At 46.1% G+C, this 26,711-nt stretch overlaps 1 protein-coding gene across 2 annotated transcripts; it reads right to left on the reverse strand.

The window, feature by feature from the left end:
- Window positions 1–4,084: 4,084 nt before the first annotated feature.
- LOC121832875 (chymotrypsin-like protease CTRL-1) lies at window positions 4,085–26,468 on the reverse strand. Of its 2 annotated transcripts, none has more exons than XM_040223553.2 (6): window positions 26,390–26,468; window positions 24,931–25,114; window positions 20,696–20,825; window positions 16,360–16,522; window positions 12,391–12,521; window positions 4,085–4,518 (listed from the first exon to the last, which is right to left on the reverse strand). In XM_040223553.2, the coding sequence occupies exons 1-6, from the start codon at window positions 26,442–26,444 to the stop codon at window positions 4,306–4,308; spliced, it is 876 nt and encodes a 291-aa protein (XP_040079487.1). In that variant the 5' UTR covers window positions 26,445–26,468; the 3' UTR covers window positions 4,085–4,305. The 2 variants fall into 2 exon arrangements, with proteins under 2 accessions (XP_040079487.1, XP_040079489.1); XM_040223555.2 differs by having other exon boundaries at window positions 4,086–4,518; window positions 16,360–16,504.
- Window positions 26,469–26,711: the final 243 nt, after the last annotated feature.

The following is a 26,711-nucleotide window of genomic DNA, read 5'->3' on the forward strand; positions in this document are numbered from 1 at the left end:
ATTTTGTCCTCTGTCAGGCATTTATTTTGTCTGGGCATGCTGGATTGTCTGGCCGTGAAGGGAAAGGGGGGGGGGGGGAGCAGTTCCCTTGTCAGGCATGTCGATGCATTTTGTGGAGACCCCCATGACAACTGTATTCCTCGGCAGTTGTTTCACTAAACTTTGACTTTGAAAATTAGGCTTTTCTTGGCGTAAGCAGCAATTTCTACCCGACTGTCTCATTTTCTCTAAGCAGTGCGCCTTACGGATTTATTTTTAGCCGCATCCGCCAGTTCACTGCATATATTCGTAGGGGATGTGCGGGTGATCTGAAAAAGGATCTACACATCGGGTACTATGCAGGGTGAAAACGAATATGTAACGTTTACAGGGGGATTTATTCCGATAGTGTAGCTTCGTGACTAATAGTACGACTGAAACAAATATGGTCATATTCAATATGATTTACGGCTACAATATGTGTAGGACATTGAGCGGGCACCGCGCACGAGGGAGGAGCTAATGCTGACCCGAGGCATTTTGCCTGTTGACAATATCAGGTCAGTATACTCCGCAATTTCAATGTGCAAACGCGCTGAATTCGGTGCAGAACAGAAGTTATCGTTCAGATCTGTCAATGTGAGCCAGAAAAAGTCAGACGGTGAACGTAAAGCCCGTGACTTTGCCAGCACTCTTTCCCGAGCACGTCCTTAATGTGTGGGGTGAGGAATAGCCACAGGGTTACTCAAGAGCCAAAGGGGGTGGGGGAAGGGGGGGAGGAGGATTACTCCTTCCAGCTGTCGGAGCGTGATTGGGAGGAAATATGGGGGAATATTTTAGAGAGGGAATTCTGTGCAGCGGGACATATGCCCATCGCGAATGCAGTTAGTTGTGATAGCCTGAGGCAGTGCGGGTATTTAGGGTCGCTCCAAAGCATGTGGTGCGTCACAAAAAAAAAAAAAAAAAGATTCCAGTAATGTAAGAATATTATTTATTCATTCCATTTCTGCTAAGCTTTTCGTAGGCATTCAAGACAGGATGTTTAAAACTATACAGGTATGCTAATGACATCACAGTACGCACATAATATTGATCACAAAAAAGGCGTGCCTCATGAAAAAAAAAACTTGTTATTTACTTGTTATTTACGAAAACAAAGACACATTTCAGCATCTAGTTTAATAGTAAGCATTTGTTCTGGATATATACATTTTTATATATCAGGCTACTATACAGGATGTTTCAGAGAACGCAGGCCAAATCGCTCCTGCGAAAACTACCCATCGCAACGAAAAAAGGCTTGTGGTGTTTTGGTCCTGGGCCAGGAGCCCATTTAGGAAAGTTATTAAAGTCCAGAATAATTAAGTTGTTAATTATTTTTGCGTAATTAAGTCTTTTTAATATTGTGTTTGAGGGCATGGTTTAAATTAGAAAATTGCCCAGCATCATCGAAAAACACTAAATCAACAAATTGCAGAACGATAGAAGGCACGCGAAACATTTTACGGCTTTCTGAAAAACCGCACAAAATCGACTGGTTTTTAAGTTTCGGTTCGCTATCGGAGCGCATCTCAGCCCTGGCGGCGCCGCGCCCCGCGGAGAGATAGTGCAACCTGCCTCTGCTGCGTCGCGCGATGACAGCGCGACGCAGCTACTGAAGGAATACTTCCGCTCGTAGTAATGCAGCCGGTCGACTGTATGTCGCAAAGTTTGCTGCCGATTTCCCGGATTTACCTCCAGTACCTGCACTCCCGGATTGAAGTCGGGCAGCACCACGCATCGGCCACATTCGCACCTAGCACAGAAACGGTACGCGTGAGTGTACAACTTGAGCTACGCGCCTCTTGCTTGATGTTTGAGCGAGCGATGTCTTCAGCCGCGAGAAGGGACCACGGCTCGGCGAGGTTTTCATGCAATCAGCTTGCTGGTCGGGCGTGTCGTACGGGATGAATATCAGTTCTTTGATTGTACCAAAATTTCTCTTTCGAAGGGAGACAGAATTCGCCGGTATCGAGAACGACATTTGTGAGGTAGAGGTCCCACACCCGTCGTCCGCTGGCGCCCGCAAGTTCCACGAAACGCGAAATGAGGCCATGTTGAGAATTATGCAGTGAACGCACAAAATGCTTCTGGTTGCCTGTGCAACCTTTTTTTTTTTTTTGTTTGTTTGTTTAATGAACGTATTTTCAACTTTTTAGAAGACAGAAAATATGAGTTTCATATTTTTTTCTATTTTTAGTGTCGACAGTGTGCCTTCAATGACCCTCGACTTCGATACATTTTGGGGGTCGTGCCTAAACCTCAGAAAACGGCCCGTGACCACGGAAAAGAGAGTGAGCGCGACTCAATCCGGCCAGTTCTCGATCGGCGGTTTTTGGGCGGAAAGAAACCAAATTTCAAATCAAGTCAGATTTGGGGGTTTTACGTGCGAAACCAACGACGGGCATCTGGCACGCCCCGGCGGAGGACTGAGGATTAATTTCGACCATCTGGGGATCTTTTGACGTGCAACCGCTAGCTCGGTTACACGGCGCCTTCTCCGCATTCAGCCTCTGTCAGATTGTGGGCACCTCAGCCGGGATTCGAACCCGCCACATGGGAATCCGTAGGCCGAGGCTCTCGGCTCGGAGCCACCGAGCCGGCTAGAAATCGAATTTTAAGTCGCAAATTCTGTTCTCGGTATTTAGGCTCTCATATGTCAGGTACAACTAAAAACCTCGGCGAGCATAAATACCCTGTCATTGTCCCTTTACACATTGTTTCACCCTTTCCCAATTCTTTGACGTCTCCCAGACATCTGCAAAGACATCAAACGTGAGTCCCTTAACCCTCAATTTGCGGGTTCACAGCTCGCGCCAGAGACGATGTAGCGTAGCGCGAGGGTGTCGAAGTCTCGCTGCCCTTAATCTGCGTTGCTTTATTTTAGCACACTTTATAGGCACGGCTGAAAAGCGGACGGCGCGAGGCTAAGAGCATGGTCCTTGAGAGTACGGATGATACTTCTTTCGGTTTACTTGTCTGGGCAGGGTGGTCTAGTCCACTCCTCACTTTACAGTCAACCGTCAACATAGAGGGGGTGGGGGGGGGGGGGGGGGAGGCCATCTAAGGAGTGCTGACAGGGGGAGAGAGAAAACGCGTAAAAGTGGTGTGATCGTCTATGGTATTGTGAGGCTGATGGCCACTGCTTCTCTCGCTTTGTATGTCCTGCCTTCCCTCCACGTATATTGGCATAAAGGTGAGGACCGATGAACGATCAACAGCCCGTAATCGCCACATTTCTTTTTTTTTTTTTTTACTGATCGAGTTTTATGGCTTAAAGTGTCCCTCGTCTCTATGGCCGTCTCTTAATGAGATGTTCAAAATTCAGGGCATTAAGGAGAACAGAAACCTATAATGTCAGTGCATACTTTTATTGCCAAAAAATACCCATTGTCATCAGCACGGACAACCAACTCTTATCTACAGAAAAACACCAAGGTAAGCTGGGACGCCAGCATTCTGCATTCGGTATACATTATAACGCTAGAACCAAGTTTTTCTTTGCCTGCGAATCACAAGGAAAAAACTCGAGTCAAAGGGAGCTTTCATGGATCGCTTCTCTAGCTCCGAGTCTCGTAGCGGTGGTAGACTCTGCTACTTAACTGCGCACCCCTAGCTTTGTCTGCACAATTCCAGGGATATTTTCCGGAGGCCGTAAGCTACCGGGATGGCGGCTGTGGTTGCAGCTTTCGGTGCCTTCTCAGCTTACAGGTGAACGAAGTGAGCTTACACTTGTTTTTTTAATGCAATACTTTATTGTTAGAAGAACTACCATAATACGGGCGTATAAGAAATGAAAAATAGTGTTGCAGAACATTTTTTTAAAATAAAATCAAAATTGTTTCTATCGCTTTCTGGATTGGTGTACGAAAAAAGTAACATGAAAGTAATTTGTAATGTAACAAGTAAAGTAATTTGTTACTTTTCAACCTCAATTACATTTGAGGCTCGGTAATTTGTAATTGTGATCCATTTCATTTTTTAAATAACGAGCACCAAGTCTGCCCGTGACCTACACACTAATTCAGCTTCCCCGCTAAACTTAGCAGGGAAATTGACGTCACGTAGCCTGATGTGATGTTGCTTGTAGGACAATTTAGTTTCCTTTCTAAGTTTAGCAGAAAAGTTAACGTCACGTAACGTACACAACAAGTCAATTTCGTAGACCGTTTCACGTATGCTACATAATCGCCCATATATGGTGTTGCATAAATCAGCATACAGATGAAGTTTTCATTAAGCAAAAAAAAGTACACTAATACGGTCTATTTAATGTTTCACGGCATCTTACGAACTAACTAGTCTGCATATACTCCGAATTTTCTCGCGACTTGTCTTGGGATCTATGTAAGGTGCAATGAAGTTGTCAACGTAGGAGGACACTTTGACAAAAAGCTGCGGTGCGTAGGACCATCCACAGCCAAGAGGGCCTCCACTGACGATGCCATGTTGCGACCACACGCCGTCATTTCTGTGCACAACAGGTCCACCACTGTCGCCCTGAAACAAACAAAAAGGCCACAAATCAATTCCTTTTTTTTTTCTTATGTGCAAGCTTTTGTTATACGAGTAAAGAGCCTTAGCAGCTGTTTCCTAGAAGAAGGAACCGCGTGTTTCAACCTGTGTAAATAAACTACGTGTCGCAGAATGCTGCAAGTTCGTTTGAATATGACGCTAGCGGTAGTGACGAAACGCGAACGTTACCGAGACCAAGATGTACAAGGAAAAGACGCAAATTCCTCATTGAGCTAGCCGACTTAGATCTGAGCTTAATATCTTCGAGCCAATAAATGGCGTTCTGGACGCATGTTATATTTATATTGTCACAGATGAAAAATAATAGAGGAATGTCCTACTGAAAATAAACGTTTCATGAGGCGGACGTGTGATTAAAAGTTTAAGCAAAAAGGAACCGTACATTGTGCAACTGCGAGGAAAGAACTAGTCTCCGAAGCAGCAAATCATTTTGCAATCTCGCGTGATTTGTTCAAGGATGGTTTGAACCAGAATAAAAGAGGACAGCCGATAATGGCTTGAAACTTTCCAGAAGTTTGAAGCTTTGAAAAACAGACAAAATGAACGGGCAGAACTGGGTTGAAACATCATTCCATAAATAGCAGCTACGTTACTTGCGAACTTCGCCAGACACGCTGCAATATCAGTGAAAAACAGTTGGCAGCAAGAAATAGAGTTGTGCACTCTTACACACACAAAACAGGGGGTCGTGAGGAACTCAATAGCAAATGTCCTCGATGTCGACTGAGAAATTACCTCGCATTCCCTGCGCACCCCTTCTTAAATATTCAATTATTGATTCGGAATTTTGCACCCTACACGGGTCTCGCAAATAGAGGGCTGTCAAATGTTTGCATATGAAAGGCAACGCGATACAGCCATAAACTCTTTTAGGTAAGAATAACCCAGAAGGGGACCCTTACTTTTTAGGTTTTTGCCATAAAGAACATGTCCAGTTGCAGTTTCCTGCTGGAAGGTCCAGGACAGTTGCAGTTCCTGGACCTTCGGTAAAGTCTCCAGAAGACCAAATTTGCTGGACATACCGGCCAAAGTCAGAAAGGGCGATTCCCCCGTAAAGCACTCTGCCGTGTATTGTATGCGTGCGGTGTATTGTGTGCGTGTTCGCCACGCACAGCGAACACGACCTTTGGTCCAGGCAACGGCGCGCGGGCTGGTGCAACCGGAGACGCCGGCGAGGGAGAGCGAGCCCCGGTGAAGAACGTGACGCCTGCGCGAAAGAACAGACTGGGCGCGGTCGCAGACCGAAGAAGACGTTGTCAACCGAATGTAATCTATCAGTTAAATAAATATATATCCTGCATTACCCCAAAATTACTGGTACACTACAATGGCGACGAGAATGGGATCTATGCAACAAAGACGGATATAAACAACTGAGCGACATCGGAACAAAGAAGACAGCGGTAACGTGAGTGACGCCCCATCTCAAACCTAAAGAATGCCTCGCATCGGGAAAATTGAACAATTCGATCAGAAATCGGAATCATGGTCTTCGTACATCGAAAGCATCGAAGTGTTCTTCTCTGCGAACGACATTCCAGAATCAAAGCGAGCCGATGTTCTTCTCTCTATCGGTGGACGAGAAATGTACGGACTGATACGGAACTTGGCAGCACCTGCTAAACCAAGCACCAAGACGTACGTACAGATCGTTCAACTAGTGCAGAACCACATCGACCCGACGCCCAATGAAACGGTCGAACGCTACAAATTTCATCACCGGAAGCAGCTGGAATCCGAAACCATCGCAGACTACGTAGCTGCGCTCAAACAGCTTTCACTGCAATGCAACTTCGGTGTTTCCCTCAACGACCGCCTTCGAGACAAGCTCATTGACGGCATCAAGGACGGAAACATTCTCGAAAAGCTGCTGGCTGAACCGACGCTGACATTCAAGGCAGCGGTGGATCTTGCCACTTCGATGGAGATAGCCATGAAGGATGCGAAGGAAATAAGGAGCGAGACCGAAATCCAACAAGATGTCAATCGCTTGGTGGAAGGGCGGAAACACAAGACGTCACTTCCGAAAAAGGCCAGCGAAGAAAAAGAAAAATCTCGCACAAGCAGGACCCCATGTCATCGCTGCGGCAAAACCAATCACGACCCTGAAAACTGCTTTGCAAGGAACAAGACTTGTAAACAATGCGGAAGAACAGGACACTTCCAATTGGTCTGTCGCAACAGGAAACGAGATCCACAAGACTCAAAAAAAAAGGACAAGCCAAACTTCACCAACCATGTCACTACACAGAACTTGGGAGACGAAACTCCGTTTTATTTCATCGACTCAAGCTACCCGAAACCCATCACAGTAACTGTGGAGATTTGCAACAAACCTCTTCAGATGGAGATTGACACAGGCTCACCCGTGACTGTGATCAACCTGGAGACGTTTCAAGAAATTCTTCCAAACATCCAGTTGAAACCTTCGGGAATAACGCTGAAGCCGTACACCGGCAAGCCCATCGTTCCTGAGGGAATGGTTCAAGTGGAGATGCGGTACAACGGGCAAGTCAAGCGTCATGCAATCCAAGTGGTGAAGAATGGGGGACCTCCCATACTGGGAAGAGCATGGCTTCAGGAGTTTCACGTGAACTGGAAGGAAGTGCACAACGTGCGTGCAGAAATCTTAACTCTCGCAGGTGTGCTACAGAAACACAGTTCCATCTTTGAAGGTCCGGGAGAACTGAAGGACTACGCTGTGAAACTCTGCGTGAATGATGATGCTCAACCAAAGTTTCTCAGACCAAGGTCAGTTCCACACGCCCTCCGAGAAAAGATCGGAGAAGAGCTGGATCGTCTTGAGAAAGAGCACATAATCACTCCCGTGATGAGGAGTCAGTGGGCGACTCCAATTGTTCCAGTGATGAAGGAAAACGGACAAGTGCGCATATGCGGGGATTACAAGGTTACACTCAACCCAGCCTTGAAGCCGGATAGGTACCCACTACCAAAGACTGAAGACCTCTTTGTGAAGATTGCTCATGGGGAGAAGTTCACCAAGCTGGACTGTAAACAAGCCTACTTCCAGATCCCCTTAGCGGAAGAATCCAGAGACCTCACTGTGATCAACACACACAAAGGGCTCTATCAGGTGAACAGAGTGCCATTTGGAATAACTCCAGCATCAGCTATCTTCCAACGCGTCATAGAAGAACTCGTTGGAAAGTTGCCGTACACAGGTGCATTTCAGGATGACATCGTGGTAACTGGCAAGAACGATCAACATCACCTGCGGAACCTGCACATCGTACTGCAAAAACTCAAGGAAAGTGGCCTTCGCTTGGGAAAAGAAAAAGGCTGCTTCATGCAGGACTCCATCGAGTACCTTGGACATGTTGTAGACAAACAAGGAATCCACCCAAATCCTAAGAAGGTGGATGCGATCCTACAAGCGAAGACGCCCAAAGACCAAAAAGAACTTAGAGCATTTTTAGGACTCCTGAATTACTACGGGAAGTTCATCAGCAACGCAGCCAACATCCTACATCCATTACATGAACTGCTGCGAAAAGATAAAAGGTGGGAGTGGTCGAGATCGTGCCAGAGAGCCTTCAACGAAGCGAAGAAGCAACTCACCAAGCAGAGTCTGCTAGTGCATTATGACCGTGCGCTTCCTCTGGAACTGCACTGTGACGCATCGAGCCATGGCATTGGTGCAGTACTTCAACACATACTACCCAACAAGCAACGGAGGCCGATCGCCTTCATGTCAAGAACGCTTTCTAAAGGTGAGCGAAACTACTCTCAGATTGACAAAGAAGCGTTGAGTCTAGTTGAGGGCGTAAAGAAATTTCACCAGTATTTGTTTGGACGCCACTTCACGCTGTGGACGGACCACAAACCCCTGGTATCGATTTTCAATCCCAGAAAGGGAATCCCAGGCACGGTCGCAGCAAGAATGCAGCGATGGGCAATCATCTTGTCAGGGTATGACTTCGACATAAAGTACGTGTCGACTGATAAGAACGTAGTCGCAGACACGCTGTCGAGACTCCCAATGACTGACAAGGGCACTATAAAATCAGAAACTACAAGAATGGACGAAATCAAATGTCTCCATCTAGAAAAGTTTCAAGCACTACCGCTGACACATAAGCAGATCAGCAGAGAGACACAAAAGGACACTGTGTTGTCTAAAGTTTTAAGACTCACCATGGATGGATGGCCGGAACAAGTGAATTCCGAAGACCTCAAGCCTTACTTCCATCGCAGAACAGAACTAACCGTGGAGCTCGACTGCTTAATGTGGGGAACACGCGTCGTCGTACCCTCGAGGTACCGAAAACACGTTTTGAACGACTTGCATCAAGGTCATGCGGGAATGACAAAGATGAAGGGACTGGCACGACACTACGTGTGGTGGCCGCTTTTGGATCATGACATCGAAACAATGGTCCGTAGTTGTCGGCCGTGCCAGGAAGTGAGCAACGAGGCACCCAAGGTTCCCATACGTCCGTGGGAATACCCCCCAAAAAAAATGGCAACGCCTGCATGCAGACTTCGCAGGACCCTTTCAAGGAAGGAATTTCTTGCTGATCAGTGATGCATATTCAAAATGGCCCGAAGTAGTACCCATGACCTCGACGACTTCGGCAGCCATTATAAAAGTGTTTCTAACTCTCTTTGCAAGATATGGACTGCCAGAAAGGATTGTGACAGACAATGGGCCGCAATTCCGATCAAGCGAATTCCGGGATTTCATGACAAGAAACGGAGTGCAGCAGTCATTCTCACCCCCGAACCATCCCGCAACAAACGGTGCGGCAGAAAACTTCGTGGGAACATTCAAGAAGTCTGTCAACGCAAGCCTGAAGTCGGGGCTGACCATGGAAGAGGCATGCCATAACTTCTTGGTGGCATACCGGACAACCCCGCACACGACAACTGGCTCAACTCCTGCCAAAATGATGACAGGAGACGAATTTCGCACAAGGTTCGATCTTCTTAGACCATCAATAACGGATGTCGTACGATCAATACAGGCGAAGCAGCACGCCTCGCGCAGCTCGAAAGAACGACACTTACATCTGAACGACCAAGTCTGGGCAAGAGACTACAGGAATGGCAAGAAATGGTCGAAAGGAGTCGTCGTACGAGTTCTGGGAAATCGAACATATGAGATTCGCACGAACGACGGAAATACCTGGAAACGGCACATTGAACAGCTGCGACATGTACCCAAGGAGGAGGAGGGAATATCTCCGAATCAAGACGATAGCCTCAAGGGCGCAAAAACATCGAAAAAGTTCGCCCCTCCCCGCGGCATCAGCCAGCGAAACGGTTCATCGTCTTCGATTTCCAGTGACGACTTTCCAACCGCGCAGAACGATCCTGCAACGCCGGAGGCAGGCACTCCAAGCTCGCCAGCCAGACCGCTTAATGGCACACGTGGCCAGAGCACGGAGGGCAGCCCTCCTCTTCTCAGAAGATCAACGCGGACGCGCCGGCCACCAACGCGGCTGGGCCTGTGAAAAAGTGATTTTTTTTTTAAGGGGGAGATATTGCCGTGTATTGTATGCGTGCGGTGTATTGTGTGCGTGTTCGCCACGCACAGCGAACACGACCTTTGGTCCAGGCAACGGCGCGCGGGCTGGTGCAACCGGAGACGCCGGCGAGGGAGAGCGAGCCCCGGTGAAGAACGTGACGCCTGCGCGAAAGAACAGACTGGGCGCGGTCGCAGACCGAAGAAGACGTTGTCAACCGAATGTAATCTATCAGTTAAATAAATATATATCCTGCATTACCCCAAAATTACTGGTACACCACACACTCCTCATTGCAAAGTTGTGAAAAGAAGCATTGCCTCTATATGTGAGAGGCGGCCCTTACAATATCCTACAGGCATGGTGCACAAGAAAGTTTTGATAAACAGGTGTCGAGGCTTAAGGCTTAAGGTTCGCCCCAGGGTACTCTGGTCGAGGTGGCAGAAAGGCTGGTAAAAAAGAAGATTAAAGGATTACAGAGTCAAGCCCCGCGACAGAATACGACGAGGCCGGTGTTAATCCCGTATATGCACTAAGTCAGGCATAATATTAAGAAAGTTGCCTCGCGCTACGAGGTGCCTGTGGTGTTTACTACTCTCAACAAGCTGGGGCGGCTATGCCGTATGATCATCAAACCAATAGTATTGAAATATCTGAGTGATACAAGGCACCGCACAAAATACGCAAAGTGCACTACAGGTGTTGTCTACAAAATTCCATCATGCGGCTCGTCTTATATCGGCCAAAAGGGAAGGTGCTTCAATGATCGTGAACGTGATCTCGCCGCGGCGACGAAAGCTACTCGATCGGGACATCTTGCGAGTCACCGCAGTTGTTGCCGATGTGCCCCGTCATTTGATGACACCAGATTTCTGGATACATACTCGGCTAGGGTTTGTAAAGAGCTGAATGAGGCCTAAGAAATCCAGGCAAAGTGCGAAAAATGCATAAGCGATACGTCCCTTTCCCTATCGGTGAATGAGTCTTCCTCTTTGTTTGGGGGCTACACAGAATTTAGAAGAGATTATGTGTGAGCTTAAATATGTTTATTTGATTAGTTTCACAAATAAAAAACAGTTGCGAGTGCGTTATGGTGTGCCTATTTCCTCGTCTTTTTGTTTTTTGGCGCTTTTTTAGTTGATAATGCACTAACTTCCCAAATTGCTACCTCAATGCTTTACGCCAGTGTTGGCGATAAAGCGTTAGTAGTCACGGTGCCACCGGTTACCGTAACTTGTTTCGATGACGTTCTAGCGTACTCATTACATCCCTGAAAGAGTAAGGGTACTTGCCTTACTTATTAACGTAACGTGTAACGCAGTTGCGTTACTTGGTACATTTTCTTAAAAAAACATTAACTTCAATAGACCCTTTCCGGAATTCAGTCTAGCCACTTTGATCACTATTATCATCACCTGAAAAAGGCATATGTGCTATACTAATGGCGGCCTTCTGTTTACTGATGAAGGAAGAAGTTGAAGATACTCCTAAGCAGATGATTCGATGCCTATACATTCTAGATGTTAGCGCGATGTGAAGCAGGAATTGGATGCAAGAGCTGCGTAAGCGTTTATTTCTAACTCGGTACTAGTCAATCTGTTAGTAGCACTTACTGAGTTTCAAAGCGCCTTGATGTATAAACTCTATCAAGGCGTCTATGTGAATTGGCGCTTCGTTCCGACTGGCTGCATTTGTTTCGCCATCGACGCTAAAAGAGATTGAGAAATAACTGTAGTAAAGTGCACATTCTCGTTTACCGTTGACCTTCAGAAGCGACGGTGCCCCAAAAATACTGAAGACCACAGGTTCATTGCCGCCATTAGTATAGCTAAAACTGCCGATTCAGTCAACAGATGGCACTGAATTCCGGAAAGGGTCTATTTTGGTTTGCGTTTCTTGGCGCCAAGCCTTATAGAGCTTGGAGTTTCTAGCGTTTACGGCTATGCATACCTGTTACGTCAAAGGAGTTAAACGTGTTGATTAACAATTAGAAAAATAACGCAAAAGTAACCTTCATTACTTTTTAACGGTAAATCGTTCCATTTACTTTGAGGTAAGGTAGGACGCCAACGCGTTTCTTTTATTTGGAAGTAAAATGTAGCGTATTTTGTTACTTTATTTCGTAACGCCGAAAACACTGCTATTGACTAACAATAGTCGTACCGCCACCTCTTTTGATCAACTTCATTAACTGCTTTAATTCCTCCATTTACAACGTAATATCTAGCCGCACTTTCTTCGAGATTATTTTCTAAGAAACTTCTTGTACTTGTTGAGTCGAGGAGGTAGAAATGTAAAGGCATTTTTAGAGTTCAGTGACCTCAGAGGCTTGAAGCATTCGCAGACTCACCCTGCAGGCGCTGCCATGGATATGACCTCCACAGAATATTTGTGAAATTACTCTTACTCCTCTTGCTCTGCAATCTCGGTTTGACAAGTACTGCACCCTAGTTTGTTTCAATTCTGCTGAACCTTGGCTGCCTGTTTGAAAAAGAGTAGGAAAAAAATGCACGTTGAAATTTATATAAATACAAATAATTACAAGTGATATACCGTGTACAAAAAGTCGACCGCCTTATCTTGAAAGGGCACCTGTTGTTCTGTTGGTTCGTTCAGGTATCCTTATTCTGTTCTCTCTTAGGTATGTGTACGTCGCCTACATAAAGTCCCCAAATGCAGAAACTTTATATTACCTAATACATGAAAGTCTTTACAAGTGTTTTTTTAAGGTTTTGCTTGTGACGTTGCCCTTAGCATTTCTCATACCTGCTTTACATTTTTATAGCGAAAACGGATATTTATGCTCTCTTACACTACAATATTCTGTTGCTATAATATTGGTTGCAATAAACTAAATATGGCTGGGTATTCGTAATCGTATAAGGAGCACATAAGGAGCGCGTGAGGAATTAGAGTATGTCCAAACGTTCGCTTTTGAGAACAGCTGCAGTCACAAAATATAAACACACATACACACACATTCTTCCCTAGGTAAGATTCAAACCAAAATGCGTGTTTTTAGTCTTGTTTTTAGAAGCATTATGCCTCTTCAATAAAAATATATTAAAAACGTGGATGTCATTCAATGTGAAAATAATTAATCACGATTTTTCTTTGTTGAATGCCCAGTTCCCATCAGATCGTTAGGTGCTAAAAATAAAGCTGAAATTATATCAAAAATGGGTTTAACAGGTCGCAATATTTCTAAGAAGTGGTGCATAAAAAACCGGTGCTTACTTCTTCAAAATAATTGTTATTAAACTTAAGAAACTATAGCTCTGAGACTAGGAGAAAACCAACGATGAAAGAGAGCAAGAACAGCAGTCTCAAACACTGCCCAGCTCTGTTTAAATGGTATGCAAATCACAGTGATCAAAATACTCGTGCAACTATATATATATATATATATATATATATATATATATATATATATATATATATATATATATATATATATATATATATATATATAAATAGTAATGAAGTTGCACTTCGAAACGTTGCTGGAGTTTTAAAGCACTTAGTGAGTCGACGTTTCGGCCTGAGACAGGCCTTCTTCAAGACTGGTGGCCAAAATCGCTTACAGAGTTGTTTTTGGTTTGCACACCCGGGTCGCGTCACGTGTCACATCATGTGTAAAAATGGCCAAGTAAAAAACGCTGCGAAGCTCCGTCCCACTCCACGCCCGGCCGCAGCAGACGCCGCCAGCCATCGGAGCCAACCAAAGACCGCGTCAGTTTTCGTGACCCCAGGAACGGAGTGCCATCACGTCCGGAAGGCGCAGTCACATTCAAATAGTTGGATAGGCCCAGATGGACAGCAACGCACGCCGCGGAAGGATGTAAAGCCAAACAAGGCGCAGTAAACAAAAAATAATGAAAGAAGCGCATACAGTAAATCAACGCCTACGCGCATAGACAACCATCCTGCGAAAAAAAAAAAATATTGAAAAAAGCGCACACAGTAAGCAAGCAAACGCTCGGCCGGAGCGCATAAGCAAATTCCCTGCATTACAAACAAACAAACAAAAAAAACAACAACAAAAGAAACACGCAAATTTAACAGTGTTAACCATAGTCCCAGAACATTCAAAAAAGAGCAACAGGTGGGAAATGCCTGTTGAAGGTCATGACCCGTTGACTCATTGACAGGTAATACAGAAATGTACACGGAAATATTCAAGGCGTGTACTAATGGGATTGAATTAGCTATAGTCACTCCGCTACAGGGCGATCAAGGTAAATTGCATGCATAGATGACATTATACCGGGATCTTCATTAATACCGGCCCGGATTGAATTAAATTTGTAAATCAGGTTCGATTCTCTCTGCTCGCGATCACGGTTGCTTTTGAAATGGGATTGTAAAAATGTAACGTCCAGTTTGTAAAATGTGTGTTTAGGTAAGGCCATATGTTTTGAAAGGGGGAGTTTTGGAAACGAATTTACATGCGTCCAGTTATTGTTAAACCTCAATCGGAAAGGTGTGCTGGTTTGGCCCACGTACTGCTTACCGCAGGTGCCATATGTGAGGAGGTATATCACATTACTTGTGCCGCAGTTTAAGTTTCCGTGAATTAGGTAGGTGAAATTAGAATTCGAACTCTCTACTGTGGTTTTAGGTGTCACGTGTTGACACACCTCGGAATTGGTTCTTCCACAAGTGCGAGCAACTGCCAGTGCTTTCAGTGTAAGTTGTATTAGACCTAACTATGGCGTCGTTATAAGATTGCGTAGGCATCTGTAGACTACTCGGGGAACGGAAGAGATAATCCTTGCTAGTCGTTCACTTTGTTGTAAAATGTTAAAATGTTTTCTAAATATGGGTGTAACGTTCGGAGGCTTTTTGTTTGAAGTTAGTCCGAGGTTCGCCCGACACTCCTCTGTTCGAGGGCTCCGCTCACTCAACAAGAGGCCCCGATCAAAGGCCTCTACCTTATTGATCGCATCGTCTATGATCTTTTCTGTTTATTTCTGTTCTTTCAGGACTTGCAGTAATGGATCCGTGTTTGTTTTAAAATTGTCGTTGTTTGAACATATACAAGCCTACGAGCCTGACTATAAGGTATGCTAACGAAGGGATGTCCTTACAGCATATAGCATAAACCTGGGAATATCGAGTACGCATATCCCTACACTGAATGAAAGCCTTCCTAGCGTACAATTCTGTTAAACATAGAGACAACCGGCTACTACAAGCCATAGAATCATCGCATTGAAGGATGAAGCTGAAAATAGCAAATACGACTGGATCTAAAGAAAGATGCAATATACCCAGTATCAACAAACGAGGCCGGCGCTACTTCAGACCATACAAAGTGCGTCGTCGACTTGCGAATTTGAACTTCGAAGGGATGCCAGACGGAGCATGAACTTCATCTCGTCGCCCTCCAAGACCAGAAGTCGTCCACGTCGTGCGCCTCAAGCCGTACTACGCTCGATAGGATTGTGTTTTACAAGCCTGCGTACTTTGCCATTATTTTGGTTTGTTCTTCTGATTTATTTCCCGTCAAGTTGCATCGGGACGATGCTTTTTATAAAGGGGGGAGTAATGCAACGCGCGTCGCCGAGCGAGAGCGTGCGTGGCCGAATCGTTATCGCGCTCGACTGTCGCACGGAAGATATGCGTACGATTCCAAGTAGCGGAATGGTCTTTTATTTACTCTTTCTACTTGTCGTTCTCGCAAGTTCGAGAACTTTCTCGCCTCATCGAGTTACGAATGTCCTACGCGCCGAACGTTCTAGGCTGAATGTTCCAGAAACCCACGCCGCTACAAAAGGTGCTCCCCGTGACGAGCCGGAGTCAGTCTCGCCCCGTTCGATTCTGCTGTTACGCCGTTATCGACACCCGTGACGCTCTATTATTATCTTCTATTTCCTCTTTGTTTTGGGCACAAGTTAGCCCATTAGAGCTTTCGTTGGATTCAGTTTTCGTCGCCTCATCAATTCTCATTCATGACAATATATCTGCTTTACCGGACATTTGAAAAGAAATAATGATTTTTACCCTACTCTGACGACATTGAATATTAACAAAAGCCTCTTAATGTGCCCTGCAGTCACTTCCTCGCTATGTCTGTGAAAGAATGATCGCATTAAGGCCCTATATATAGATTGAATTTCACTGCCCTTAAAATGTAAAAAAAAAAAAAAGAAACCGGCGATATCTAGTTTTTTCAAACGTAGTGATCAGCTCTCGAAGTGCTCTGTAAATGGAAGGGGAGGAGGGGGGGGGGGGTGTGGCAGGGGCAGACGTACGAGAATTTCTTAGAGTGTCTGTTTTTAAATGAAAGTGTCGAGATATTCTTGAGTGGTCTTACGTTCTGTTGCTCCCCAACCGAGAACGAACACCTTTGATGTTCTGGAAAGTTCTTCGTTGTTTTCGGGCAAGCACACTGGCTGTATGGTCGTCGTCGTATTCACCTTGCTCTTCAACTTGATGATTGCGATGTCCTGCATTAAACCCTGCGAGAAGAAGGCGGTCTGTTTGGGTCATGTCTCTACTACATGCGTCGCGGCACGAATCAAGGCTGATGCTTACTACGGCAAGCTATCGTCCGAAAGGGCAGGACAAATTTGAGTACAGAAGTATATAGTACTCAACTACGTCCACCGTGACTTGTTTTCAAGGGGAAATCGTTCACAGGCTTCCGTGTTTGAGACAGACTTTTCTTCTAGGCCAAACAAATCATTGCCTCTTACGTAACCCAAACGTTTCCCCATGCCCATGCTGTATCGCAAATGGTGGAGCCAGTTGAGAAATCTCAACATTTTTTGTAAGTTCGCTCTCAGAACAAGGCATACAGAGATCGTCTGCCCACCACTGCCGGTGGGCAGACGATCTTACATCTTGCAAAACTAATTTAAATAAAACAGTCCAACATTACCGACGAAACAGCAAACGAAATTGCAAACAGTCAAACTCGAGGTTCCCGAGTTATCGATGAAGATGTTGGGACTTTCCGTTTTACCTAAGCGTTTATCTAATGACTCACAAATTTCGTCGGTTATCTACACGGCTGGCCAGATATGAAATAATAATTGGCCATTGTAGCTAACGGGCGCCGATTCACATTGCTACCCATAATGTGACACTATATGCTGAGGGCAAGTTCGTCCTCCTCTTGCGCATGGGTTCCGGTGACGTCTAAATGCAGAGTTCAGATTGGCACTGATTGGAATGACATTGGGTAAACTTCAGTGCCATCTGCCTCGAGGTCTACCCACTATGCTGCCAATCAAATCCAATCAGAGGACGGCGTTTTGACATCTCCGCAATCCATGCGCAAGAGGCAGACGAACTTGCGCTCCTTGTAGTCGCTGACAGTTGAAGAAACACAGGGCGTGACGAATCCTGAGCACAGAATTATTGCTGCGAAGCTAATAGATGGCTTTCGGGAACCCTTTTCACGCATAGGATACGTACGATGGGCCCTCCAGTACGAGCTGCGCATGTGCCCCCGCAGAGGACTCACACATTCCCAGTTCGTACCGGAGGACCAATGGACCTTTTCCACATACCGACGGCACCAGGCGGTGGCTGCACGAACTAAAAATCGAGGAAGTGACCTGCCTGCGCTACCAATCGATAATGAGAGCTACGCTACCAGTTTCTTCCCTCTCTGAGCAGCGGCGCCTGCCCAACGCGACTTTAAAGAGGGGCATCCAAGGCGTCCACCCAAACGTCGTGTTTTGCTTTCCGTCGACGTTCTTTTTTTGTGTAACACAATTATATATATGCTGCAATTACGTGTTCTACTCGCTGATATACAGCCTCCTTCCGAATTTCCTCCATTTTTCGTTCCTACTTCCGCCGCTTGGCATCGGGCGCTCGCGCGTGCGCAGAACGCTTCTCGGAAAAGGTCCATTGTACACGTGGAGAAAACACGTCAAGCGACTCCGATGTCTCGGACGGAATGTCTTTAATCACGCGCGCTCGCGACCAATCAGCGTTTAAGCATGGCGATGGTGCTGCGAGCTAAAAGAGAAAATAAAATAGAATAAAAAATGGGCCCCCGCGGGTCCCCCACAGTACACTATCGGACGTACAAATACGGTTTCCTAAAACTCCCTAATGATACTAGTTAGATTAGCCTATAAGACCGCTCAAAACGCCAAAACATATTAGGCAATTAACCTCGTTTTTTTTTTGTTTTTTTTGTTTTGCTTACAATAACAGTACAATATCTGAGAACGTTAGGATTCAATTTATAACAATGAAACAGTTGGAAACGTTAACGTTTGCCGTTCGTGGCTGTTAAGAAAGTGCCAACAACTCGTTGCCACCCGTTTTTCGGGGAAAAACATGTTTACTTTTCAACAAGAGGCTAAATAAATGGCTGCGTGATTGAAATTTATACGTCTCGCATATCTATAGTTTCTCGTAGGATCAATAACTGCAAGAGAGGCTCTGCCTACATAAAAAGCAAAATCGGGGTGCATTAAGGCTATCACGGAGCCTGTGCCGCTGCGACGGCTGCTTATCAAGCGGCATAAATTCTGAGAAAATGTTCGCCCATACGGCGTGCAAGTCAGGTCTGTCCGCACCTATTGCGCTTCTTTACCCGTTGGATGCCCCCTCGCGCTTTTGTTTCCCCTCCAACCTTAAAAGCGAGCACCGGAGGCGGAGGGGATTGGCCAGTCTCGAATTTTCAGGCGCCGATAAATGTGACGCCGACTACAGCCGCCGTGGCGTCTGGTGCAGCTTGCAGTTTAAGATGTGGGAGCTCGAAGCTATCACGTGATTGATGACGTAGTTGATGACGTCAACGGTAGTTTTGGTGGCGGATGACCACGTATTTTCCCGGGGAGGAACTTCCCAATAACAGCTGTTGTTCTAAACAAACGCTTCGCTCAATCTCCAAGGTGACGACGCGAATTATTTTATTAGGCGGAGCTCTATTTTCTTAGATGCGAATCTTAAAAAAAAGAAAAGAGGCATCGACAGTTGCTCATTTTTTGGTGATATCCAAAAACAGTGCGTTTCTAATGAGGGACCAAGTGACGTCATTCCGGCACGGATCCTATATTGCAGTTCTAATGGTGCAAGCGACTTTAGTCAGGAATGTTTTTAATAGAATAGCGCACACTGTAAGATATCTGAACCGTCTACTTTGGCGCAAAGCACTTGGGAAAGCGTAACACTGTTATTTACGGAAAACGCTGCTGAATGACAAAATTGAAAATACGCAAACGTCTTAAAAAAGCTACAAAAGAATCCACTGGTGGATACTTTGGGAATGGGTTAGCATGACTTTTGGAATTGTCCCACACGTCCCCCTTTGAGAAACGCTAGGAGAGACCTTTCAATTCTTTCTTTTAGCTTTATCTTTTGCGACCTCTATATTTTTATGTCTTTCTTTGGTCTCGTTACGGGTTCATGGTTAGTATTTCCCAAACGGGGACGTGTGTGGCGTTTTTTAAAGGTCTCGCTAACTTATTCCCTAAAAAGCCACCAATGATTCTTTATGGAATCTTTTTCGGCCCCCTATCTGTACTCTGCCTGTTAGAGTACATCGACACCCTTTGATAAGGTCATCCATATCTCTCCTCGAAACCAAAGCACATTCATAGAACTCGTGGAAGAAACCGCATTGATATCACTTGTGGAGGGAACCGCATCCAGCGTTTTAACCACACAAACAGATTGCAGCCCACGCACCGTTACTACGGAAACCCAGAGCGAAGAGCAACCGGCGACGGCAGAGCAAACATGAGCACGCCCCCCCCCCCCCCCCCCCCCTTCTACCGCGCCGCGGCAACACCTCTATGATAACAAAGCCGTAGTGCTGAATGAAATGCCGTCATCAGAGAAGGCCAACCCTGTGCACAGATTGGACACAACGATTCCGTCAACGTTCGGCTCAAGCTTGACTAGAAGCCGAGCTCTGACGCAGCCTCGTTTCCAATCTGTGTCCTGCTTGGCCTTCTCTGATCATGCCGTCTTATTTAGCACTACAGTTTTCTTCTCTAGAAGGTGTTGCGTGGCGCCGCCTCCTGTCAGGCTAAGAGCCAGCTGCGCGGGTGACTGACGAAAAAAAAGGGCTCATTTTGTCAAAGACCCTGCGGTGTGTGCCGGTTTAACGGCGCAGGAGTGAGTGGGAGGGGTTGACGTGTGCTGGCGTCAGCGCTTCGGAGCAATGGGAGTTTCGCACGAACCACAGCCTCCCCTCCATCTCCCTGTCTCCCTGGCGCTTACAAACGAAAAACATTACCGAGGTTTCCGGAGAAAGAGTGTTTTAAGGCTAACTCATTAAAAAGTAGTATTCGCTTTGGCAGTGAGTATGACCTCTCACTGTGATCAGTGCCAAAGTGCCGAGAGGTTTTTAGGTTTAAATGTAAATTCAGCCTCGTCATTTGCTGAGCTGCTCGCTAGATAGCAGCCAGTTGTTCTCCCGAGTGCTTTGTGGGAAAATGTGGGCACTTCAGAATTTCTAGTGTGAGATATGAATCCCATCTATCAAAATATTCTGGCGGGCTAGTTGGTTATACATATTAAATTACGAATAGCGCTAGGACGAGGACAGACGTCTGTCCTCGTCCTAGTGTTATTTGTAATTTAATACCCATCTATCAAAGCAGCGTTCTAACAGTGTTTTCGGGAAAGGAATTGTGTTTGTTCTGTCATTGAAGTTACCGCCATCTTTGTTTTCTTACCGGTTGGAGACTGGTACGAGCAGCAGGATGGATGCAAATTTCATGGACGCCAACAACAAGCTCAGCTGGTTCTCGTCTTTGGCGCCGGTGTGAACCGAGGTGAATCTTCAAGTTTGCCGGCCGTGTTCCCCTAATTGAAAAACAAGGGAGCCGATGCGAACATGTGTAGGGTTTTCACAATAAACCCAGCGTTGTAAACCGAGCCACCGAAATCAGCACCTTTACAGAGAAAGCTCGAACGCGCACCAGAGGGGCATTTTACTTGTGCATTTTACCTTGCGATATCTTAAGGCGCACTTTAGCTCTTGCGCGAAATAACAAAAAAAAAAAAAAAAAAAAAAAAAAAAGCTTGCCAGTTTTATCACCGAGTTAGCGATCTATTGCTATGTGCAAGTGCGGTTTCTTCCTGCTGGATTTACAGCACTATTCTTAATACTGGAGACTCTACATATTACTAAATAATACGCATACTGCAAATGAAAACAATGCCCGCCACGTGGTGCAAAATGAAAACAATGACCGCCAGGTGGTCCGAATTTCTGGGCCGGCTTAACACCAAAAGTAGCACAAGGTGCGTTGATGCACGAGGCACGTGCAACGTGCAGCCCTTGGGAAGATCATGGCGGCAAAGCGCAGCAGTGAGATAGATTTCAGACGCCATGAATTTCCCAAAAGTGGCGCGCGGCACGTGCCTCGAGCACTTCTACAACAATGAATGGCGCCACTTAGGACAGAGGGGCTTTAGGTCGGCTTAATGTCAAAAGTAGCGCAAGGCGCGTTGATGCCCGTGGCACGTGCAACGTGCAGTCATTGGGAAGATCACGGCGGCAAAGCGCAGCCCTGAGCTACATTTCAGACTCTACGTTCGTCCCGAAAGTGGCCCGCTGCATGCGTCACCAGCATTTCCACAACAATGAATGGCGCAACGTTTCTCAGGATAGAGGGGCTTTAGTCCGGCTTGGTAGAACAGCTTCTCAGCTGAAACTGGAAGAACGAAAGCAATGCAAAGGCTGGGGCGCGCGACCGTCTTAATACGCTGTTTGATTCCGGCTTAGCTCGCGTGTTGCCTTTGGCAGTGCCACGGCCGCTTGATCCCCCCTGTTGGTGCGGCCTGCCGATTTTTTCTGAAAACCAAAGAGCGCGCGTTAGAGGAGAGCTTCTTCCATCTGCCGTGGGGGCGCTGCACATCAGTGAGTGGTTTTTTGAGCTGAAAGCTAGAGAAGGCGCCCAACGCACCCTTGCTCCGCGACCCAGATAAAATATCTGCCCGTCATTGGCTTCGCCGATACCGAGGCGCTGCTGGGGTTGCAGAAGGCCGCAAAACTCGCTTTCCCCCAACCTTTGCACCGCTTTGCGCGGAGAAAGTATCGTAGTGTCACCCTCTGCTCGCGGGTGTGGTTTGTGTTGGCATTTTTGGGGGCTGCCAGAAGTGGAAGTGCGCCATCTAGTTCTGAGTGCCACACGGCGATGAAACCTGCCAGCTCCACTCGTGAAACAGGAAGTACTGCATTTCCGGAGGAAGCTCTTAGTGTGCCTTAGAAAATTCAGCACTTGATGAAGTACAATGAAGTCCCTTCCGAGCTTGAGTTCGCACCGCTGACTTACATGGCTGGCCACTTGGCCTTCATTTGCGAACAAAAGGTGACCATATTTATTTTGTGGAAAATGTAGTAATTTTAAAGTAATTAGCTGAAACTTTCAACCTAGCAAAAGAATACAGATGTCTGAGCGAAAACAAGGAAGGGTTATATGCAGAACCCGCAAAACTTTGCAGCTTACGTGTCCTGAATGCAAGCTGCAACTTACGGGAAATGCATCACGTGACGGAGCATATCAGCTCGTGTTTAGCCTTGACGAAGGAGTACTCAGCTATCCACGACCTGAAGCTGTCTGGCTGTGCAAGCTCGTCGGCACATTTGTTGACAGGGCTCTACAGTGGGCAGAGATTCGTCGTTGTGGACGGAGTTGCAAGGTCAATTCGAGCGCTGTGCTTCCACACCTTATGGACTTCCCGCTGATGTGGTGCACTAACTGCAGAGACCCCTACCACAGCGAAGAGCTTGGAATACATTTTAGCGCTCAAAAAACAAGGACAAAGAGACGAGAAACAGACAGCACAGTGCGCTACTAACAACTGATTTTATTACATGAAACGACACTTTTATACGATCTGAGTTTGTGATTTCGCTCCACCACTAGCCAACCCGATGCCAGACCGCGTCATTGAGGAACGCACGCGCCTTGTCCAGTAGATCAATTGAGGCCAAGCTGACACATGCTGCACCACCCTTCTTAATCTAATCTGCCTCGACTATCTCCCTCACAGTTTTTTCCTTGTGCCGTGCCAAAATCTTGTTCTGGGAAAACAACGGCTCACACTTGCAGCTTTGACAATGATCAGACAGATGACCGTCCCGATAATCTGTCTGTCTGATCATTGCCAAAGCTGCAAGTGTGAGCCGTTGCTTTCCAAGAGCAAGATTCTGCCACGGCACAAAGAAAATACTGTGAGGGAGATAGTCGAGGCAGATGAGATTAAGAAGGGTGGTGTTAGTAGCGCACCCTGCCGTCTGTTTCTCGTCTCTTTGTCCTTGTTTCTTGAGCGCTAAAATGTATTCCAAGTTCCAAAACCAACTAGCCCAACAATCTATTCCATAGCAAAGAGCTCTGCGAGCTCTTTCTCAGGAAGCTCCTCAGACCTCTTTTAGCAAACTGGGCTGATGACCTGAAAGCTCTCTAAAAAATCTATTGAGGCTTTCGCAGAAGCCTTTTTCCCGAAAGGTGGTCCGCTTGTGAACTATACGACTTTCGTGATCTCTTTGTGAACAATGAAGGTTATATTGCTAAAGGTATGCACGAGGAATCAGTTTTTTTTTTTTTTTTGTCCTTCACAGATGAATATTAGGCAGAGCTCGCGCCTACTCGAATGTCGTTTTAAACTGGAATTTATACGGCCTAGCTATATCCAACTATAACTCTTATATTCAGTGGTAATAGAAATGGAACAACACTTACGGGAACAAGAAAACGACAATTCGCTCATACTGCCAACTGAATGTGGTTCTAACGCGCAGCCTGCAGCTGATTTTTTTGAGCCAGTGAGCTCCTCGTCTAAAGAATCGTCTGCTTTTATTCTACACAGATTTGTCACATTATTCATGCAATCTGGGGCTCGTTTCAAGTGAGACTTGCCTCTGCACGAAAAACAATCTAGATAGCCACACCGGTCCGGGCCAGCCGCCTCGGTGGCTCCGAGGCGACAGCGTCGGCCTACGGATCCCCGTGTGGCGGGTTCAAATCCCGGCCGAGGTGCCCGCAATCTGACGGAGGCTTATTGCGGAGAGGACGCCGTGTACCCGAGCTTTCGGTTGCACGTCAAAAGATCCCCAGGTGGTCGAAATTAATCCTCAGTCCTCCGCTGGGGCGTGCCAGATGCCCGTCGTTGGTTTGGCACGTAAAACCCCCAAATTTGACTTTGACCGGTCCGGGCCGGCCGGACTGCTCATCTCTCGCCGATAACGAGCGCCACGGGTGGCGCTGCGGGGTATAGTAGAACTATCACTCTCACCGGAGGAGTGGGGCATACGGCTGGCCGCTCCCAGGGGGGGCGGTCCTAATCGAGAGGCCGTGGCAGTGCTTTCCTTCAACCAGTCTCAGCTGAGACGCCCATTTTAGCAACCCGCCCTTGATTTGCTCAAGAATGCTGGTGAGCGAACCTGCAGCTACATCTTTCTATACTATAGCCGCTAGCTACGGTCGAGTTCGCTGGAGTCGCCAATAATCCCTAAGTGCTTAAAAGAAAACAAAAAAACAAAAAAAAAAACATTAGGGCGTGCAGAGTTATGATAATTTTTTGTCAATGCGTAGGCAATGAGATATATGAATTAGCTGATAAGGACACCGACACAAGTATCGTAAAGCAAGGACTGTAGACATGATAAGCCAAACACAGCGTTTCCTCCATTGTCGGGGACTAATCGTAGAGCAAGTCGTCTGCTTCTTGCGCTGGAGTTGTGGCGACGTCAATACGAAGCGGAGTTCTGATTGGCTTTGACTGAAAGAATAGTGGGTAGACCTCAATGTTAGATGCCCTGAGGTCTCTAACCACTATTTTTTCTTTTTTTTTTTCAATCAGCCAATAAGGACTTTTGGTTCTGACATCACCGCAACCCCTGTAAAAGGAGCAGACGAACTTGCGCCCCGCATAGTTTTAGTACTCTACAATGTCCCCTCACCAGACGCAGTGTGCAGCAGTCAAAACGTGCTGATCGCTGATCAGGGAACCGCCGCAAACATGAAAGCGTCCTTGCAGTTGCAACTGCGCTTGCCAAGGCCAGCTTCCCGGCACAGCAACCCTACCGCCATAAATGCGGTCTTCGGGCTCGATGAAAGGTGGGATCGAGGGCCTCCCGCATCCATCTAAAAATAATGTTTTTTTTTTACTAGATATAAATAGGGCATAGTTGGAACATTGCTTGGAAGAAAAGCGCTGAGTAAACAGGAACAACACGGAGGAGAGAAGAAGCGCACTCCCAACTGAAGGTTCATTTTCAACAGCATACTATTACTACTGCCTATCAGTGTGCTCCCTTGAAAAGAAAAACTACTTATCTGAGAGTTGTTGTGACGGCGCGCTAATACACGTGCTCTCCCATTGCTGTTTGATGTAGGGTGCCTTCATGTGCGCTTTGCTTGGGGTGATGACATCTGGCCATTTTGTTTCGAACGCTTATTTTTATTTTTTGTTCTGAAGCGCGTGAAAGAGCGTGTCCCTGCACGTGCTCGTGGCGCTGACTGTGCTACGGCGACATTTTGTTTCCTGCGATTTCTTTGTATTTTGCCTGTGAGCGCGTGCTGTCGGCATCGGGTACTACAAACGATGGCATCACCCTAAACAGAAGGACATTGAGGCACCCTAGTTTGATGTAAAGACACCTCGCAATTGAGTTTATCCGGCTCAGATATTGTTTTCTTTTCAATTCTGTTTCTGCGATCGTCAAAGTACTGGTTGAGGACTTAGAATCCTTGCGAAGGCATAGCTTTTCTCTTACTTAAGAAAAAAAGAAGTTAAAAACCAAATGTTTTGTGTTCAAGTTTAATTTCAAGTCGAAAACCAATACAAAACAAAAATAAAGCGTGAAATAATATTTTTCCAATACCTATCACGTTCAGAAATGTATTTACTTCTAATGACCACTAAGCTATGTCAGGACATCAGCGGGATTACCACATCTGCCCGAAGTTTTTCCAAATTAAATAAAGGCGGTGAACTTGATATTCCCCAAAAAATTACTTTAAAAAGGAACACAGAAAAAAGCAGTCCACAGTTTATATATTGATATAAAGTTATGATTTCTGACTGGTTACTCAAACGCACGCGCCTGCTTACGGTATAATTATCAAGATTTTCGCAAATAATACCATGAAATATTAAACGTGAATATTACGAAACTATAGTAGATAGGGTTTATTCTCAACTGCCCGAATTAACTTCAGGTTCAGAAGTATTACCGAAATGTACGCAAATTTTTAGCTTAACGTAAAATACGGTTCATTTGAAAGCATCAAACCTATCCATAAAAACAGAAACACCCTCTAACGGCTCACAGCCTGAACAAAGCCTCTGAAAAGTATTTTGCCAAACTTTAAGCCGAGCTCTTTAGACTAAAAATCAAATACGTTCAGAATACTCACCGGGTTTCCGACTCCAGACAACGCTCAGCAGATAGGCGAATATCAAGAACTTCATTTTTCGGAGAGATTGAGTCAGCCTTAGCCGCGTCCTTTGATAGCTACAAAAATGGGCCGTTAAATAACGAACACGTCGTTTTTTTGTTTTTTTTTTTCTTTTCTGTCGCTTAGGTGCGATTGTTTCAGCGACGTGACCGCAGCAGCATCGAGTAACACACCATCACGCGACGGGGGGGGGGGGGGGGGGGGGGATAGGCAGGCTAGGCCTCTGTCCGCGCAAATAGAAAGACATGTTGACATTGGCTTCGCAGTAACCACCGTTGTT

This window comes from Ixodes scapularis, unplaced genomic scaffold (assembly GCF_016920785.2).
Source record: "Ixodes scapularis isolate PalLabHiFi unplaced genomic scaffold, ASM1692078v2 PGA_scaffold1__304_contigs__length_218370807, whole genome shotgun sequence".
Lineage (NCBI taxonomy): Eukaryota > Metazoa > Arthropoda > Arachnida > Ixodida > Ixodidae > Ixodes > Ixodes scapularis.

What these genes read in the sequence shown, in the direction of transcription:
- LOC121832875 (XM_040223553.2), bottom strand. Translation starts at nt 26,444, where the DNA reads ATGAAGTTCTTGATATTCGCCTATCTGCTGAGCGTTGTCTGGAGTCGG. An exon ending in TGTCTGGAGTCGGAAACCCG is followed by an intron (nt 25,115 to 26,389) that starts GTGAGTATTCTG and finishes CATTATTTTTAG; the next exon opens with ATGGATGCGGGAGGCCCTCG. An exon ending in TCCATGGCAGCGCCTGCAGG is followed by an intron (nt 4,519 to 12,390) that starts GTGAGTCTGCGA and finishes TGTTTGTTTCAG; the next exon opens with GGCGACAGTGGTGGACCTGT.